Raw genomic sequence first — 20,894 nt, 5'->3', positions numbered from 1 at the left:
CTGTGTCCTGCGCTCACAGTGTGTGATGAAAATTGCGTCGTCAACGCGGCTTGCGGGGGGGGGTGTCATGTGCCTCCCAACAATTGTGACCCTGTGTCAATGCAACGCAAATGTGCACAGAGGAGTATACTACCTCCTTAAGCATCCATATTCCAGGTCTGTTTGTTCACATATGCGCGCGCGCACACACACACACACACACACACACACACACACACACACACACACACACACACACACACACACACACACACACACACACACACACACACACACAGAAGGCCATTTCCCAGCCTGCTCAGAATCAGGGAGGCTGAACAGAATTGAAGTGGCGTTTGTCTCCGCTCCCTGTACCTTGGAGTATCTTCTCTCTCCTTAGTCCCTGATGCTCTCCTCTTGGCATCTCTCTTTTCCACTCCCTGGCCTCCCTCTCTGCCAATCAGTCTCCCCTTTGCTCTTTCCCTTCCTCCTGTTTTCTCTTTTCTTTCGTCTCACTCTGTTACGTTCTCTTCTTTCTCTCTCTTTCTTGTGCTTTGTCCCTCTGCTTTACTCTTTCATTCTGTATCCTCTCGCTCTCCCTGCCTCTGTTTCAATTTCTCTCTCTATCTCCTCTTTCACTGTCTCATACACCCCCTTTCTCTCTCTCTCTCTCTCTCTCTCTCTCTCTCGCTCTCTCGCTCTCTCTCACCCCCCCCCCACTCCCCTTCCTGTGCTGTCAGCTACCCTCTGCAGTGGCATTCTTCTCTGCTGAAGGTTGGTGCAGAAGCGCATGAATAATTGAACGCTGATCTCGGGCCTGACTAATGACCAGACCGGACCGGGACACACAGCTCGCGCATCCCACTAACCGCCTCCCCGCCTCCCCATTTCCCATCATCCTTTTCTGCCAGGCGTGCAGGAGAATGGATGGAGCGGGAACGGGGCGAAGGCAAACTCGCTTAAAAACAGATTACCTCTGGCCACAGCTGGCCGTCTGGGGAAGAGAGTGCTGGAGGCCAGAGAGAGGCAGGGCAGGGGACGGAGGGGGGGGGTGTGCGTGCAAGACGGCGTGTGTGCGTGCAAGACGGCGTGCGTTTGTGAGCAAGAGAGAACGTGTGTGTTGTGCATGGCTGTGATGGAGAGCACATGTGTGAGAGAGTTGGTGGTGTTAGTGATAGAGAGAGAGGGAGGAAGAGAGAAATTGTGTCATAGATTTAATGAGAGAGTGTGTGTGTGTGTGTGTGTGTGTGTGTGTGAGAGAAAACATCTGTGTGAATATTTGTGTGTTTGAAGGAGAGAGTGAGTATTTGTGTGTGTGTGTGTGTGTGTGTGTGTGGTTTGGGGTGGGGTCTACCTGAGTTACAAAGTAACGTTTAAAACTCTAACCCTGCATTAAATGGATACAATATTTGTTTATATTCCTGTTTATTTAAATTCCCTTATAGCCATTTCTTGAACCTGAAACACACCGGAAACTAAATCAGCTGTGATCCAGTTTTTCTTTTTGAAGCGCCTCAGGGGAACATCAGTGTCTTGTCTCGTCTTGTCTCGCCTTGTCTCATCCCCTGAGCCGCGGGCTCCGAGCTGACCTTCCTGGCAGCGGGGAGTGTGGTTTAGGGCTGGGACTGTGTGCCGATGGGGCTTGTTTTCCCGCCGTTCTATAAGTGTCGCAATTCCTGTGGTGCACCCCCAGGAAGTCGCTCTAAACGACTCTCTCTAATTGCAGCAAGCTTTCGGCAACTCACCATGTTTGTTGAAATTACATGTTTTTCGGATGCACGGTCATACTGACTGTGTGTGTTTGTGTGTTCCTGTGTTTGGGAGGGAGTGTGGGGGGGTGATGTGCATCGGCTTAATGTATGAGACAAGGAATGACTCATCTGAACAGAGAGAGAGATGAAACTTTCCTACCTGCCTACCTGTACCTTAGAGGTGTGTGTGTGTGTGTGTGTGTGTGTGTGTGTGTGTGTGTGTGTGTGTGTGTGTGTGTGTGTGTGTGTGTGTGTGTGTGTGTGTGTGTGTGTGTGTGTGTGTGTGTGTGTGTGTGCGCGCGTGCGTGTGTGTACGCGCGTGCGCACGCATGTGTAAGTTAAGTACTTCTGTGGGCGTTCATGTCAAAGACTCTGCAGCCAGCCATCCATCCATCCATCCTCACAACTGTGTAGGCACCTGTTCAGATCAAGTGGTGCTGGTTTTATCTTCACTTCATCCACCTTCACCCACACACTCATATGCATAAACACACACACACACACACAAATACATACTTATTATAGCAAAGAACAAGTAGCAAATATATCATTATGCTTCAGCTAGGTCAAGCTCAAATACTTACGCACACATACACACACACACACACACACACACACACACACACACACACACACACACACACACACACACACACACACACACACACACACACACACACACACACACACACACACACACGCGCGCGCGCGCACACACGCACATGCACACGCACACGCACACGCACACACACACAAACACACAGTGTTCTGATTCACTGATAATGCTTTTGTAACATGTTTCCAGTGTAAAGCCAGATAAGGGGAAGTGGGATATCTCTGGTGGTTGATGGAGGTTCGGTTGCTGTGGTTTTGGCTGGGGTGTAACCTTACTTCTCACGATTTGAACGCTCCCTGTTTCTCATATGTTACTGGAGACGTCCCAGTGATGGGTATGAAACCGCATGCCATAACCTCTTTAAGGCCAACACAGAGGTGATGCACCGTCGTCTCACCCTCCACCTTCCATTATAAACAGGAGGGTGTGGGTGGGGGCGGGACTGCTAAACCTGCATTAGGTTCCTGTTGTATTATTGAAGCTAATGATAAGCGGGCACCCGAAACAGGCGCTTCTTTGTTACCTCAGTACAGGAAACCACAGGGGCACTGTAGGTGTGAAACAGGGCAGTTATTTGTAGAACACGACTGTCGAGCCTGCAGTCTTGAGCTCTGAGGTGCACCTTGATCTCTGGGGATGCACTTATAGGGTGCCGGGCCTCACTCTTCAGATATGCATTTCTCCCTTTTGTACTTTTGGGGACCTGTGATAAACCCCTGTGTTCAACACAGTCCTGTTGATTACCTGCCCCCCCCCCCCCCCCCTCCTTTCTGTCCTCTTCCCCGGGGATTAGCTCACCCCCATCCCCATCCTCATCCTCATAATTAACCTCTCCAGCTTCTCTCGCGGTGGGAGGGTGTCTCCATAGCTACCAGGCTCGCCTCCTCCTATTCCTGATGCTCACTGTCCGCACTGTGAGATGGCATCCTCAGAGGCAGTTTGGGATCAGTGATTTGCTGCTCTGCAATCCCAGGGTGCACTTAGGGTTGGGTGGGTAAGGGTGGTGGTGGTGGTAATGTGTGTGGGGTAGTTTGTGTGTTGTGTGTGTGTGTGTGTGTGTGTGTCTGTGTGTGTGTGGAGAGAGGAGGGGGGGGGTGGGTTGTTTATGCAATCACCAATCCCATCGGAGGAGAGTAATATACAATGACATCATCTTAATCCACTGAGACCAGTCTTGGTTACATTCTCCATTTTACCCCTTCACGCATCTCCCAGTCTCTCAGACAATGATGTCATCTGGGCCATGCAGGGTCTTTTTTTTGTACAGTATGTGAGAGGGGTGAACAGACACAGACATACACGCACTCACTCACACACACTCATACTCACACACTCTCTCTCTCTCTCTTTCCACCAGACACCAGTAAGGGAACAGAGAGGGCGCTGCAAATTAAAAGCCCCACATGGAAGAAAGGGGGTTTAAAAATAAAGCTGCTCCGACAGGCCAAATTACTGGCTGCCTCCCCTCCTTTCCTCTGCTGTCGGCCCAGATCGCCTGTCTCCCCAGGAGGGATGTGGTCGCAGGCGGGAGGCGGGAGGTGGCCCTGAGGGTGGGGATGGCGAGGCCCAGTGGAGCGGCTCTGTCTAGGGGAGGGCCTGGGAGCTGAGTGGGTGTGCGGGGTGGTGGTGGTGGGGGGTCTGGGGTTTGAGCTGCCTCCTCACCCACTCGTACCCTCCATCCCAGTGTATAGACTAGGACTCACTTTTTAACTGATATTCCAACATTCGTTTGATTGCCATTCAATTAGAGGACATAGGTTGAGAATTGTGTTTCATTCGAAATTCATTCAAACTTGAGCTTTGAAAAAAGTGACAGCCCTATTATAGACATTCACAAGCATTCATACTGCCCCATGTGTTTGTCTTTGTTGTTATCTCTCAGTCTTGTGTTCTGTCAATCTCCATCACTCCTTTACTGACACGCGCACACACACACACACACACACACACACGCAAGCGCACACACTCATAGATGTTTCATGATGTTTCATACCATAGCCTAAAATTTCAAATAATACACAGATATGGCCTTATTATGGCTTCTATGCAAGACCTGATCAATAAAATAAGCGCCCTCTGTTTCATTTGTAGGTGACTATATCTAATTTAATTGTTGTTATGAACTAGATATGTGATGATTCTGTGAATACTGGATATCATTGTACAATGCCTGCATACCACAAATAGTGCAATCATACAATCAATGAGAGCATGTGGTTATAAATTCTTTGATGCAACAGTTGCTTTTCTGGACCAGTGAGTGACATTTGGGTAATTTTCTGCGGCACACCTGATGATCTCTTACGGCACACTAGTGTGCCCCGGCACAGTGGTTGAAAAACACTGTCATAGGGGAGACTACACCCTTAAGTGGCCCGTGGAGCTGCCAGACACCACTGCTCTCTTGAGGCTCTCAGAAATTCAAACTGTGGGAGCCTGGACGCTAACATCACACACACATCATCTGAACCGTCATCACACGTTGGATCGCATCAGTCTTTTAAAGTAAAATCAATTTCATTATTATTCTTGTTATTAATAATAAGAAAGTCCATGTTTTATTTATATAGTGCCCATAAAGAAAAAGAAAAACAGGCGGATTTTGATGTGGTTTAAATATGGCACTCAGAAACCGTTTTAGCCCAAAACAAAACAGGCTGAAGGACAACTCTAACCCCCCTTGGATACAAAATGTTGGCTGGAAGCTCAAAGGAAACAGCGGAGCCACCAGACAGACAGGAAGAAAAGCAGTGGCTTTGAGAATTAGGACACTGACTCAAAAGTACTGCAGCCCAACTCATGTATCCTTCATATATCCTTCTTTACTGGTATCACATTCATCTTTTAGAAAGTAGTAGAATCTCACACACACACACACACACACGCACACACGCACACACACACACAGCCTGACTTGAATGTTGATGAGTGTGTGTGTCTTTGTATGTGTTAATGTTGGTTGGTGTGTGTGTGTGTGTGTGTGTGCGCGTGCGCGTGTTCGTTCCCGTTGGCTCCTGTGTGTCTCTGGGCCATAGGAGTAGCATGCAGGAGGGAGGTAGTGGAGTGTGTGGCAGGAAGCTGCAGAATTGGAATGTCATCTGAGACTTTTGTAACGACATGACTCTGCAAATCATCCTCCACACACACTGAAACAGGAAACTGTTGTGTAACTACTCACCCGTGTGTGTGTGTGTGTGTGTGTGTATCTATGTGGTTGTGCTTGTGCAGTTGTGTGCGTAGATCGTGTGTAGAGATGGCAAGCAGAAGTGTTACATGTGTGTCATGCTTTCTTAAGTTGAATGTTTGTCTGGGGGATTATGGTCTTGATAACAGTCTGATCTGACTGTGCTGTATGATTGAGACAGTATGCAGTGCATTCAAATTATTTATTTGTTTTATTATTATTAGAAGTACTCATTGCCTATTACCACGTCTATAAGATGTCTCTATTCACCTGAATTGTTTAATAACGGTCCACTCTTCTCCCAACAAAAATGTTGTTCCCAGGAAGGGTAGATTTTACAGTGCTGTAGTGCTGTAGTCTTTGAAACACCCAACTCTCATTCAGCAAGTTGGCCTTCACTCCTTATTCATTTATCACCTCAAAATCAGTTCGCTCTTTTATATAATGCCTGAAGCACCCAATTAATATCACCCCAGATCAATCCAACATCATGACTCCTTATTTTTTAGTCTTGATACTCACCACACTTGTATTCTTCCATTAGGTATGTGGAGAGGAAGAACTTTCTGGAAAGAGTGGACCAGAGACAGTTCCAGCTGGAGCGAGCAGTCCGTCTGCACAACATGAAACAATGACACGGCGAAGCAGCGATGAGAACAACACCATCAAGGGACTACACACCACAGACACACATAGACGGACAAACACACACACAGTCTGCTTTTGTTTTCAGGTCACCATCGCAATCCACAATCCATCGGCATCCACTCACACGATTTCTTGTTCTACTGTGTCGATACAGAAGAAGTCAGTACATTGCGGTAGCCATCACGCATAGCAGTACCTGTTCCTGTCCACTAGGCATCACCTGTATAAATGGATGGACGGCTGGAGATGGGGCTCAGACCCACCAGGATGAAGGGGACAGAATGTTCCCAGAGCTCTGATTGGACAGTTATTGAAGTGGGGTGGGCCCAATGGGGGACACTGCTGCCCAGTGGGGGACATGCAACTGGGTCAGCACATTTGATGAAGAGCTGAAGAGAGAGCAAGAGCTGGGTAGTCGAGATGAGGCAGACTTAAAGGAGGACACGTTTCAACCTAGAGCCCTGTTGTTGCAGGTCTTTGAGTACTGTTGGTGGGCTGGGCTGGGGTGGGGTGGGTGGGGTCTGAAAATCAGTGCAACATTGAGGTAGCTCTCTCGCTAGTGGTGAGAAGCTACCATAAGCTTGCTAGCTACCATAAGAAGCTACAAAGCTACCATATGGGGAAGAAACTAATGTTGAAGTATGCCACTTTTTGTACCACTGAAGAGGCTCAATATGCTGTGCAACATAGACAGGACCCTTACAGAGATACCACTATGCCAGTTTAACTTAGTAATTGTAAAGAAACTGTAAAAAATGGAGGGTTTACAGACTAGTATGGCTTTTATGAGAAGCGACCAAAGAAAACAGGTGTGAGACTGACATTCAATTTGTACGTTTCTGAGTGTGCTTACACCTCTTCAATTAAACAGGTATAGTGGTATCTCTGCAAGGCTCCTGTCCACGTTGCACAGCACTTGTAATTACATGTTGAGCCTTCTCAGTGGCACAACTAGCGGTTTACTGTGACAATAGCTCTGGCCCCCCCATATAAAAGCTTTATAACTGTCTAACCATTCTCACCATTAGCATGAACACTACTGCAATGTTGCACCGGTTTGTTTTTTTTCCTCCAACCGACCGGGCCAGGAGTCTGACCGGGCTCTAGTTTGAAATGTGCCAGAGCTTAGATGAGTTCTTAAACACTGTCAACACAAGAGATAATCTCACTTTATATCATTTTATTTTTTATCTGGCTTTGTTGTTGCACAGATATTCTCTAGAGGGAAAGTGTGTCAGCCCATTCTGTGTATATGTGTGTGTGTGTGTGTCAACCATCTACATAGCGGAGATTTGACACAAAAACAATGGTTGTGACTTACATTATTATTACAGTGTAATTCTGCATCTTGACTGAAGCCCCAAGTTGTACTTAAGTCTTTTTCATGAGTAATAACAGGGTGAATGTCACCGTGTAATCGCCTCTCTCTCTCTCTCTCTCTCTCTCTCTCTCTCTCTCTCTCTCTCTCTCTCTCTCTCTCTCTCTCTCTCTCTCTCTCTCTCTCTCTCTCTCTCTCTCTCTCTCTCTCTCAGGAGTTGTCTTTATTTTATTCTCTGGTTCTACGGAAGAGAGCAGTTTTTTCCTCCCTGTGTTAAATGTTTCAGTTGTCACTAAGATTTGTGTAAACAGCTTTTTCCCCAAGTGTGACATGGTATTAAACAAGGTCTTACCATTTTTTTTAAATAACGTGAACTTGTTTTTAATCACTTTGAACTCCTAATTAGGAACAGCCCTCCCCCTTCTCCAATCTCACCCCTAAAAACACACACGCGCGCGCACACACACACACACACACACACACACACACACGCAAACATGGGCACACACACACACATTCCTCCAGGGTCTTAGACACACACTGTGCCAACTGCCTCTAAGTATTTCATCAGAAGCTTTCTTGCCTTGCCCTTTACAACCCCCTCTCCAACACACACACACGCGCACTGGGGAAAATCCCCACTTCCTGTGCCAACCGCTCATCTGCTCCCCCCTCCAGGGTACCACTCCTGTGCCCCAGCACCCTCTGATGATTGGGGGGGGGCTTCTGCCATCCCACAGCACCCCCCCGACCCCATCTCTGCAAGGAGGTCATCAGGTTTTCACTTGTCTTGTTTTCTTAATCTCACTGCTTCTTGATGGCTCAACTCCCCCCTCCTCCTCATACCCATGTCCCTACCCCCACTGTTATCTCTTGCCTCTTTATCTCTTCATCTCCCTCTCTCTCTCTCTCTCTCTCTCTCTCTCTTTCCTGTTCTCCCTCTCTCCCTCCCTCTCCCTCTCTCTCTCTCTCCCTCTCTCTCTCTCCCTCTCTATTTCCTCCAGTCTCATTTCGTTCTGCTTTTTTCCCTCCACTATCACTTTATCTCTCGTCCTTCCTCCAACTGTTTGCTCGTCATCGGAGTGTTTCGAAGGGCCAGGGTGGTTTACTTCGGGTAGATCATCCTTTTGACTCTGACTTAATTGGCTTGTTTACTCGATTTCGGGCTCCTCCCTTCGCTTCTTCCCTACACACCATACTGTTTCCACGGATGGGTTCATTTCAGTCTGTGGCGACCAGTGGCAGTGCGCCTCTGCCCATCAGTTTCTGAGCTCGACTGAAGTAATTACAGAGCCCAGACTACATCCCCTAACTGTACCATCAGTCACATCACCACCCCAGTCCACACACTCCCACCCAGACATGCAGTAAAAGTACAAATATGAAACGCACACACAAAAATGTACACACAAATCGGCTTGAGCAGACTGTTAAGTGAAATACACATGGGTAGGTCAGCAGAGTTCCTTATACAAGTGTGTGTGTGTGTGTCTGTGTGCGCTGCATGCCTGAGGTGCTGCTTTAATCATAGTCATCACTCTCTACACAGAATCCACTTTCCAACGTCAGCACCTACAGTAGCGTGAAGGGTCTCCTATGGAGTCCAGTGTAATCTATCCACTTTTACGCACACACACACACATATACATACCAACATACAAACACATACTTATAAATCCACATGGCTACACACTTGCTCATCTTTATTCAATGTCTATCATCACATTCACACACAGTACATACACACCTCAGAGTTACCAATACGCTGTGTTCCCATGAGGTAGGAGAAGGAGCTCTCCTCATCGGTATTTAAATGTACACACACACACACACACACACTCAAAGCCCCCCTTGCTCTCCTGCTGAATGAGCTTGCCACTGTGGGAACTCCAGATCATTCTCTCATCCTCTCTCTCTCCCGCTTTTCTATTCTGTCTGGACTCCGCTCGTTAGTCTTGCTGTGCGTTCTCTCCCTTTCCCTCGCTTTCTCTATCAGCCTTTCTTCCTGTCTGTATCTCTCTCTCTACCTCTGTCCAACTCTTCCTCTTTCTCTTTATTCTCTATCCCTCTTTCCCTGGCCTCCATCTTAAACCCAGATGGGTTTCTGCTTTGTGGACATTGACTTAATGTCAGGTGGTGTGGCTTACTGTCAGAGGTAGGAGGCCATGTACTGCATGAGGCAGGGGCTTTTCTCTGAAAAGAATCACAACTAGATGTACCGCAAGAGCGGTACAAAATATGACCGCCGCCCAGTCCACCACATGTTTTCCACAAAAATAAGTCACGCTGAAAGGCATATATGATTCTAACTGTCTAACTGAATTGCATTATGCACACTCAATTCTCACTGGTATCTGCTAGACAACAAGTACCAAAACATGATTAGTTCATAGATTTAACATGTAATATACATTTTATACAACCCCACCCCCATCTTGCCTGTTCATAATTCTGAGAAATTCTTGAATTCTGTGCATGTGTGTGTGTACATGTTTATGTTTATGTGTGTGTAGGTGTGTGGGTGGGTGTGTGTGCGTGCATGTGTGTGTTTGCCTGTTTATGTGCCTGTGTGTGTGCATGTGCATGCATGCATATATATGTCTACTGTGTGAGTATGTGTCATACGTAGGATTACTGTGAATGTATGTGTGTGCATGTGTATCTGTTTATGCACATATGTGTGCATATGGAATGGGTTTACATGACCCCTGGAGGCAAACATACGCAAAAAATGGTCATCCTAGGCCCTACGGTTCTCAAGATATTCACAGACAACTGTGTCTGCCCTACCCTCCTTTCGGGGGGTCCAGTCCAGCGGGGGGGCTACAGATCAAAACGAAAAGTGATGGTTCCATGCTATCCATGTGGGGTTACATGCCCACCAAGTTTCGTGTACCCCGGTCTTTCAGTGTCCCGGGAATCCTTGTTGGTGTATGGTCACTAAATGTACACATAAATTATTTTTATTGTAAGGCCTCCCATGAACGAAAGTCCACGAAACTTGCCATGCATTCGGAGGGTGTCATAATGATCCTACACTTTCAATTTCGTGCAGTTTTGACCATGTCAGCCAGAGATATTGTGATGAAAACACCTAATGTTTTGCTTTTTTAATTTTTAACTAGGTGCCGCTATACATGAAATAAGTGGTAATTGGATAGGTTGACCTGCCCCCTTAAGACCAACATACAAAAAAAGGGTGGACCTCCTAGGCCCTACGGTTCTCAAGATATTCACAGAAAACTGTCTCCGGCCACCTACAGGCCAGTTGGTGTATAGTAACATAAATTAATTTATTGTGTGGCCCCCCATGAACGGAATTCCACGAAACTTGGCGTGCATTCAGAGGGTGTCATAATGATCCTACACTTCCAATTTCGTGCAGTTTTGACTATGTTAGGTCACAGATACCTGCGATTACAACACCTCATTTTTACTTGTTTGTGTTTAACTAGGTGGCGCTATACATGAAATGAGTTGTTATGGAATGGGTTGACATGGCCCTTTGAGATCAACATACAAAAAAAATGGTCCAAACCCTACGGTTCTCGAGATATTCACAGAAAACTGTGTCTGCCCTACCCTCCTTTCGGGGGTCCAGTCCAGCGGGGGGCTACAGATCAAAACGAAAACAGGAGGTTCCATGCTATCCATGTGGGGTTACATGTTCACCAAGTTTCGTTTACCCCGGTCTTACAGTGTCCCGGGAATCCTTGACGGATATTTGGACATGCGAAAAAGAAAAAAAAAAAAAAAAATCTGACTAAACCTATACCGCCGCTTCGCTGCGCGCCGGTCATAATAAGAACAGCAAATAGAGAAAATCAACTTGAACTCTGAGTCACTTTGCTGGTTGACTCTTTTGTTTTCTATATTTCATATATAATTCAATATTCCATATATGATTATTACATTTTCCTGTTGTGCCATTTCATTATTAGTTTATTCTTAGTTTCATTTTGGGATCAGGGTACAAGCTCACTACACACAAAAAAAGTGGAAACGGTTGTCATACTGTACGCCATATGCCCTTTTCACCTGTGGCCATTTGTAACAGTCAGTCACTATATATTCTACTGGCAACAACAGAAGCCAAGCAGAGCATATAAATATAGACAGGTCTTTCAAGGGGATAATTATAAACAATCGCTGTCACCACAGCCTAAAATAACAGCAGGGAAAATATTTTGAATGCCTCTAATATCGGCTCTCAAAAGTGGTAAGATAATTGAATGTGTCAGCTGCTATTGGTCTCTCTGGCTCATAGATATCTCTGGACACAGCAGTGCACACAATCCCATGTTGGATGTTCAAAAAGCTATTCGTTCCTGGCATGGAGAACAAAGCTCCCTAATCAATGAACACCATAACTGTTTAATACAGTAGCCTACATAGCAGTGAATGCCACGCACTATCCTGTTGCACTTACTGTAACTTTTCCACCAACATATTAACTTACTTTCTGTGATGTCCGAGACACAAAATCTTTTTTTTTTTTTTTTTTGGAACACACTAATTTTCAAATCACAGCTACTTAAGCGGAACAACCCACAGAACCAGCCAGATCTGGGCTTGTTTTTAGGATTAGCATGATGTGTGTATAAGCTTAGCAGGTTGGTGTTTCTTCACGCAGTTTGGTCTTTTTGTATAGGCCTAGCACTCAAGAGTGCTGCTTACTGCACAGCTGGACAACATATTAGAAAGTTAGAGCAAAATCAAGATAGGCTACAAGATAGTGACTTAATGTTGGATTTATCATGGGTGATAGACTACATATAGGGTGATAAATCTGTAATGGATTTTCTTGACGTAGGGGCTTTGTATATGAAATTAATGATGGATCCACTTTGCTCAATACAATGCAGTTAGGCTATTTGAATCTGCAGACATTTCTATTTATTCTTACACTAAATCCAATCCACTAAGTCCAATTTTCATGTTTTTGGTCAAAATTTGATAGCCTACTGATGGAATCAAGAAGTGTGTCAATTCTTTTTGGCGTCCGAAAAAAAGTGGACACATCCCCTTTAAATCCAACCTCTGGAAACTCTGGGTCCAGATTTGACCAAAAGCTCAGTACTGCTGACGCGTATTTCACGAACTACCTTTGTGTAGCCTATATTTTTTCTGTAAAATATCAATAGCCTACATCTAGCAGTTTAATTAACATTACGTGACTGGTCCTACACAGTCAGTTGTCCGGTTTTCAGCCTTTACTGCTTCCCATGGACGAGTGGCCATCCCTTTAAACAGAACTTGATGATTCCATCATTAGAGCGCAGGAGAGAGAAAGAGAGAGAGACAGCCGAACGAGTAGTACTGTGCCTGCTGCGGAGCTACACACCCAACCGCGACAGTAGGGAGTCTGAGAACACGAGGAGGATTAAGAAATTACAGTTTTACTACATGTCCTAAAGGAAAGGTAGCCGTTTAACGGATGAAATATTCCGACTGGAGCTTGTGGTGTATTCTGTGAAGACACGGGGCATTTGTAAATTACTCTTCGTAGCCTTCATGAGGTTGCCTGCGCAGCGTTTGGTGTGCTACTCTGTGTTTGATAAATATTCCTAATAGAGGTGATTTTTACTGTCCCCGATACACAAAAGAACTGGACATATCAAAGAGAGTCATTGGAATCAGAAAGCATGGAATAGACTGTCAGTGAAAGAGCGGACAAGAAATCAGCCCTTTTTTCTCTTGGAAATCGTTCGTAAGTTCTGCTTCCGTCCAACTGTTCCTACTGTGGACTCTGAAAGCAGCCCAAGATGTCTGTTCCGGTAAGTAACGTTATATATTTGTATTCCCTTGGTAGTGTCAACATTATATTATGCTTGGAATAAAGAACATGTCAAACCAGTGTTAACATTGTGTAAAAATAATTAAATGTCCTATCTGACCACATTGCACAACTGGAAATAGGCGAACGAGAAGCCTATTATCATGTAGTCCCGACCACTGGATTGCGTTTCGTTGCGGGAACTCTAAACATTTATAATTTACCCGTGGTGCTCGTTGTTACTGCTGTTAAGCTGCCTTCAAATACAGTCTTTAAATTATTACTATGGAATCTGTACGAAGGTCCATTACACAAGGCTGCAGGTTGGCAAACTGTCAACTCACAGTATGTGCAGGAGCGCATACGTTGCATCTTGACTTCTGTCATCGGCGGGGTTATGCTGACATTGAAAAGCACATCAGCCGGCTGTAGCAGTACACAGCACACGAGTTGCAAGACTTTGTTGGCATGCGTGAAGTGGTGGTGACAGTGTTTTTTTAACTGCAGCATAAATAATTTATTTCTTATTATGAAGTTCCAACAGCCCTAACACATAGAGATAATGAGTAGGCTAAACATGATGTACATCCAAATGAGTCATTCTGAATGTTATCTGTTATTACGCATTGGTTGAACCTGATAATAAACTACAACTTGCTTCTCAGTCATTCAGATTTGAGGAACTCGTAGATAATTAAACATACAGATTTAACATATTTCAGGAAACAAGAAATACCAAATGAAATCAAACGGGGATGGAAAAGTGTGGTAAAACAGCCTTAGGGCTGTTATGTCCTCTTTATTCCATGGCATATCCAGACATGGCGTAACAGCCTGCCCTGACCTGTGTAGCGCATTCCGAGTTAACGCGTTCCATGCGGTTCACCATCCTCAAAGAACAGCAAGATTCGAGGATTGAATTTGCATGCCAGAAGTTCAAAGACCTTGTAAGCAGCCAAAATAGAAAGGCAGGCAAACCATTCCAGTTCGGAGTGCGAAACAGAATGTAGGCCCGCGGGGAGCGCTCTTTTGACATGGCTTTTGACTCAAACGTGTTTTGGCAGAGGTCCAGGTGGAATTCTGCGACCGTGGGCTTCATCTATACGCTGGCGGCCTACAGAGATTGAGATAGCTAGCCCTAGCCGTTGCCATCAGTGTAACTGACAATGGGACGAAAACATGGAAGCAGAACATTGTACATTGACTAGGCTATCAGTCGTTTGTAGTAACGTTTTAACTAATGACAGGGTGTTGGAAATGTTGATGTCAGCAGGTCTGTGAGTTGACCTTCTTGGTGAAGTGTTCTCTCACTAGGGGTGAACATCCTTGTTGTCCCTACGGGCCCCCATTGCCCCCTTGCCTTATTCAGCAAACACGGGCCAGATTGCCGGGCTATGCCAGGGGCTGCCTGGTCTGATCGCAACAGCTGTTCGCCGTAGGGCTTGGGACGACTGCTCTCCCGAAAGCTGGGTGCGATCCGTGTGTGTTAATGACTCGTGCATCTCCCCGCAACCACCCGGATCTCGTTTACCTGGACGCAACAGACGTCACAGTGTGGTTAAAAACAATTAAGATGAGCTGCCTGGTGTTCTCCGGAACGTCTGTATCATAGCTGACCGTTTTCCATTACGCACTAGAAGTGCAAACCATGGGTCTTGATAAGTATACATAAGCTTTGCAAAACAGGCTGTCCTTTTGTAGCGCCCTGATAACAGGAGTCATTGCTGGGGAACGCTTTCACGTAGAGCGTGATAGCATGTCATTCTGGAATAATACTGTTTAAATTGAGAAATCCTTGCAAGGTCAAGCACAATAGTTTTTTTCCCTGCTCCACGAAATAATTTCCCAGTAGGGCTCCAGCTTCACCAGTCAAACAGCGCTCCGTTTGCACCACTGACCAGCGCATTCATTCTGCTTGAAAAGAAACAAGGCCCCTTATTGTATGTCTCACTGAGTCCCACACGTCAGCACTTCACAGGGGTATTACACGCACATTAACACATGCTTACACACACGCACAGGCAAACATTACGCAAGGAATTGTGTCTCAGGGCAGGGCAAGCAGCAAAGGTATTCATCCATTCATTCACCACACACCCAGCTGTAACCTATGTAACATATGCACATATATTTTCACATACGCTTATTGCCCATTTATTGCATGCTCAGATCATTATCACCTTATGAATTTATTAAGTCCCAGCCTCTCTCTTTCTTTCTCTCTCTCTCAAATATACACACACACACACACGCGTGCTGTACTGAACGGATGAAGCCGTGCAGATCTAATCATGAGCAAACACGTCCCTAAAGGCGTTTGGTTTACACCAGGTGTAGATTACTCCTCCATGTGAAGCCCCCCCTGGGTAGTCCAGAGGCCGGTAGCAGGGGGCTAAACGGGGTAGCGCCATGTGGACCACAGATCCCCGGCCAGATAGCTGACCTTTGGAGCTTGTCATCGATGATGATCCACATACATATTAATAATTGCTTGCGAGGTGAGCCCCCCTGCATGTCAATAGCCTTCAGTCAGACCCTGGCGATTCATCGGTTGCCCTGGCAACCATAAGCTATTGGCTCCTTAGAGGCATCCACTATGTTGGCATCACATGATGTCTTTGGCTGGTCTTGTACCTGAGTACACACCTCGAAAAAATGCCTCTCATTTCGTTCACTCTCTCTTTCTCACTCACTCACACACACACACACACACACACACACACACACACAGACACACTCACACATGCACACAATGCATGTTATCACCATTGTGTTTGTGCTTCTACTGCACACATAAGCATTTTTTTTATATGAATAGAGAGGCACTCTCGTAGAGCAACACCCATGTAAGACGCTCAGAAATTATATATAGCCTCGGAAACATAGAGACATCGAGCTATATCCTCACTTGAAAGAGCTTTTGTGGACAAATAGGGTGAAGAGTTAAATGGCAATGATGTTATTACATACTCGTTAATCTGACTCCATTTGATTAATAATTTGTATCACCAATCAATTACCAAGTAACTAGTTTATCAGCTATGGAGGAGAATGGCATGGCACACTACGAGAATTGAAGATATACTATTGGTAGGCAAATTAACAATTTATTTAGCATTAAGCCGTAAAGGTAAATGTAATCAATATCACTTCAGTTGAAGGTAAAAGAAAAATCACATGTTCTACTGAAACAAAGTAGCAAATGGTAGCAAAGAAAACTTAATCAATTCACAGAGGTAAACTTGACAAGTTAGAGATAACTGATACACCAGATAAAACAATACAAACCCAGAGATAGGAAAGGGGGAGAGAGAAAGAGAGAGAGGGAGAGAGAGAAAGGGGGGAAAGAGAGAGACCCAGAGAAGAGGTCCAAGATGGAAAAGAAGAGAAGATGGGAAAAGAAGCCCCAAGATGGGAAAGAAGAAGAGACCTGGAGGACCAGAGCCTCCACTTTTATCATTCACTTGGGCCACCCCCGACTCATCAGAGCCTTTGTTGTCTGAGGTGGATGGGTGTGGCCCAGGTGGATATCATAACTTTATGCTACAGTTTAATTCTTAATCTACAACTATGCACAGATACATTCAATTCTAACAAAACTATAATCAGACTGTTGCCCACATTACAAGTATTAATTCAAGACCAAACATGAATGTATTATTCACAACACATATTTACAGAGCAATACTGTATGATAATGAGGTTGGCCTATCTCACCACAAGACATCAAGTAGGCCCAGGACTGAGTTACCCTCTCAGTGGAGGGGCCAGAACAAGGAGCAAATGGTCACTTTATGCATGAGCGGGTGTTGGGGATCTTTGGCCATGGCCAGCTAAGACAATACAGATCAAACACAGGTATCCACACATGTAAATTGAATGCAAAAGGCATTCTTTAGAAATGCATAAGGTTTGGGCAAAAGACGGGCCTTACACCCACCTACATTTACATTTGCATAGGTCCTGATAGTTTGTGTGTGTGTGTGTGTGTGTGTGTGTGATGTCATCACAGTATGATGTATGTATTCGTGAAAAGATACAGGCTTGCACAAATGAGTTCTCTCTGCTTGACTCTTTGAAAATAAACAGCAGGTGCTGTTTAATTTCACTTTGGTGATGGTGGCCACCACCCCATCCCCCCCCCCCCATCCAGTGCCCGCCATCATCACCGCCCCCCTCCACATGTACAGTAAGCACATTACCATTGAGAGCATCTTAATTCAGCGCTCAGCTGACACCTCCATTTGCTGCGACTGCATGCTGACAACACAGCGGAAAATGATGATGTTTGTGCTCCAAACATACGCAGGTGTGAACATGAATATCAAATCTATTCGAAATATAAATATTTACTGTCGTGTCACTCAACCACGTATCCCTGGCTACCATTTGGCTGGCAAATTACTTTTTTTTTGCAAATCGTGGGTTTTGCAAATCGTGCCCTCTGTGATGGCAGCTGACTTGGAATGGATTTGGCTCTTATCTGGTACTGCGGGTCCGACGGTTCGCGATTCTGTGACAGACATGGGTCGGAACCTGTTCCAGAGTCAGTGGCTATCAGAACCGTTGGGGTTGAATACAATCAGCAGCAGTGGGTTGGACTGATAGGATTGTGGCGTTCCTTTGGAGCGTATAACTGCCCGTCTCCTGGCGTGTGTGTCCATTGTGAGGCTGTCCCAGTGGTGTTTCTCTTGGCACTCGGTCAGTCAGGTTGATTTTTTTTCATCTAAAGCCTGAATCTAGTCTTTTATTAAATCTACTCAGATGGGTGGTTGATTTGAGAGGATAAGCGCAAAAGAATTGCTGAACTGAAAGGATGTGAGTAAGGAGGGAAGTGTGTGAGTGTGTGTGTGTGTGTGTGTGTGTGTGTGTGTGTGTGTGTGTGTGTGTGTGTGTGTGTGTGTGTGTGTGTGTATGTGTGTGTGCGTTTGTGTGAGTGAGTGAGTGTGTGTGTGCGCGCGCACGTTTGTGTGTGTGTGTGTGTTTATATGCAAGTTACTGCATGTGTGTGTGGGAGTGTGCGTGTGTGTTTGTTTGTGTGTGTGTGTGTGTGTGTGTGTGTGTGCGTGTGTGTGTGTGTGTATGCGTGTGTATGAGAAAGAGAGAGAGCGAGTGCAAGCAAAGCCTATATTTGTGTGGGAGAGAGAGACAGAATGCAGTGTGGTGTGTGTGTGTGTGTGTGTGTCAAGTCTCGAGTAGCGCCGTGAGTCACCCACAGTGAGGCTGAGCTGAGCTGCTGCTGCTTGCCCCCAACATTTTTGCTTCACTGCTCCCAGAGGAATTCACTCCACTCACTCCCTGCTGTGTGTGTGTGTGTGTGTGTGTGTGTGTGTGTGTGTGTGTGTGTGTGTGTGTGTGTGTGTGTCGGGGAGTGTGTGTCTGTACAGGTAGAGAGCCTATTGCTCAATTTTTGAAATTTATGTTTGTGTGTAACCTCTGTATGGTTATTAGCATTGAAACCAGACTTTTACATATACATATTAAAGAAGGCTCTTTGTGTGTGTGTGTGTGTGTGTGTGTGTGTGTGTGTGTGTGTGTGTGTGTGTGTGTGTGTGTGTGTGTGCGTGTGCTGTAGGAGGTTGACTACATGTATGTATGAGAAGTATGAAAATGGGAGTTTGGGATAATGGGAGAAACCCTCACATTTTTCCGTTCCCCATTAATCACTTTGTGCCTAGATTGTTTATGTGTGTATGATGAGTGTGCTTATGTGAATGTGTACGTGCGTGTGTGTGTGTGTGTATCTGAGTTTAAAGCAGATAAAGAGTACTCAGTACCAAGGGGGTGTGGTGAAATTCACATATATGACCGCATCCTTTTCTTACCCTTTCTCTCTCTCTCTCTCTCTCTCTCTCTCTCTCTGCCACTCCTTGTTTTTCTGTCTCTTTCTCTCATGTGGTTGCATTCACTGATCAATCTGCCAGAACTGTCTGTCTTTGTTCTTTCTTTCTCTTTCCTTCTTTCTTTCTTTCTTTCTTTCTTTCTCTATTGTCCATGGGTCTTTCTGCTCCCCTCCCTCATTCAGTCGTTATTCTGCTGCTGTCTTCTCCCTCTGTGTTAGTACTGTTGGCATCTTTTCATGTGGCTTACCTCATAAGTCATCACCTATTCCATTCCACTCTTCCCTCTCTCATCTCTTTCCCTCTCCCTCTCACCCTCCCCCTCTCTCTCCATCTCTCTCTCTCTTTCTCTCTCCTGTGTGGCTGTGGTCTGTGTCTTTGGCTTCAGTTTCTCAGGGAGTTTGGGTTTCCCCTGATGCAGGCACCCATGGTGTGTCTCCATGTATATGTGGGTTCACACATGCATATGTATGGTTGCGTGTATGTGTGTGTGTGTGTGTGTGGTGTATTTGTATTTGGAGGAGGTTGTGTGAAATTTAAGCAGGGCTTCTTCCAATTTCAAAGCCAGCCCTTGGTTTACTCATCATTTCGCTCTGTGTCCCCTCTGGCCCATCACCACACACACACACACACACACACACACACACACACACACACACACACACACACTTAAGTCCCTTGTGCCCTCAAGAACAGGTCAAGGCAGCAGAGCCGCCCTTCATCACTTTTAGGCCTTGTCCACACGTACCAAACCGATCTTTTTTTTCCTCCGTCTTCCCTGGAACACGACTCAACACGCTACTTCATATCCCAGGCCTATAGGTGGCACTGTTTCTTTACAGAAATTGACCAAATCTTGCGCTGTAGGCAAACAGAATAGGCTACGACGAAATGGCTAGTGCAAGGAAACCAGAATTGTTTGTGTGGACTTATAGTGAACTGTCAACTGTAGTCAACTGTAAAACTAATAAACTTAATTTTTACGGTTTGTGAAGGGTGCAGTCCCGTCCTTTATTTGGCTAACGCAGGTAAAAAATAATCTCCTTTACTTTCTTTGGTTGTAGGATAGTCCGCGATTCACATTAGTTTTGGTTATCACCGCAAGTGCAAAGGCTAGGCGTACCCAAGTTCTAGGCCATTCCGTCGCCACATTTATAATATTGGTATTCTACCTTTGTGAGTAACAGTCGATACTTTCGCTTGCATCAAATCGCGCATTCGCATTTAGTGCGCATCTATAGGCTTAACATGAGTTCTAAGCGTCTTTGTATGCTCATATCTGACTTCACTATGAATGCATTTATTTATGTTGTAAGACATGTAAAATAAATTAATGACACCGGCACTACGCACAAATGAATGTAAACTTACACCGCACTTCCCTAATAACTTAAGTTTTCTCGCGTCACTGACAGTAGTCATAAGCTATCAGTGCTGCGCAGCACCAGTTGTGATATTTATCCTACTGAGTGTAATCATAGGTAATGTCATGTATGAAAACTAGTATTGTTAGGCAATACTATAAGTGCAAGTCCAGGGCAACTGAGGTGTGGCGATGACATCATCGATACGCAAGTAGAATGTGCGGTTTCGCTGTCCAAACGAATTCAAAAGGGCTACGGTTTCAGATTTTTCCACTCTGGGACCAGGTTTCAAAAAAGTGCGGTTTCGGGCAGTGCGTTTACAGGATTGGTTTGGACGCTCGGCCAAGACGAAGCAAAACCTCTGCGTTTAACCCAAAAAGCGTCTCCATGTGGACGGGCCCTTAGCCCACTGCTCCTG

The 20,894-nt window shown here is 45.5% G+C and overlaps 2 protein-coding genes across 6 annotated transcripts in view; both read left to right on the top strand.

Annotated features, from left to right (window-relative positions):
* cfdp1 (craniofacial development protein 1) overlaps positions 1-6,672 on the top strand; it is a 53,124-nt gene extending 46,452 nt beyond the window's left edge. For all 5 annotated transcript variants that reach the window (XM_042108858.1, XM_042108857.1, XM_042108860.1 and 2 more), the window contains one exon: positions 6,075-6,672. In XM_042108858.1, the coding sequence (XP_041964792.1) occupies positions 6,075-6,165 (91 nt within the window). In that variant the 3' untranslated portion in view covers positions 6,166-6,672. The remainder of the gene's footprint in view (positions 1-6,074) is intronic.
* Positions 6,673-12,624: 5,952 nt separating this feature from the next.
* bcar1 (BCAR1 scaffold protein, Cas family member) overlaps positions 12,625-20,894 on the top strand; it is a 78,590-nt gene continuing 70,320 nt past the window's right edge. The window contains exon 1 of the mRNA XM_042108745.1: positions 12,625-13,273. Within this exon, the coding sequence (XP_041964679.1) occupies positions 13,262-13,273 (12 nt within the window). The 5' untranslated portion in view covers positions 12,625-13,261. The remainder of the gene's footprint in view (positions 13,274-20,894) is intronic.

Source organism: Alosa sapidissima, chromosome 11 (assembly GCF_018492685.1).
Source record: "Alosa sapidissima isolate fAloSap1 chromosome 11, fAloSap1.pri, whole genome shotgun sequence".
NCBI lineage: Eukaryota > Metazoa > Chordata > Actinopteri > Clupeiformes > Clupeidae > Alosa > Alosa sapidissima.
This window is presented reverse-complemented; position numbering and strand designations above follow the sequence as displayed.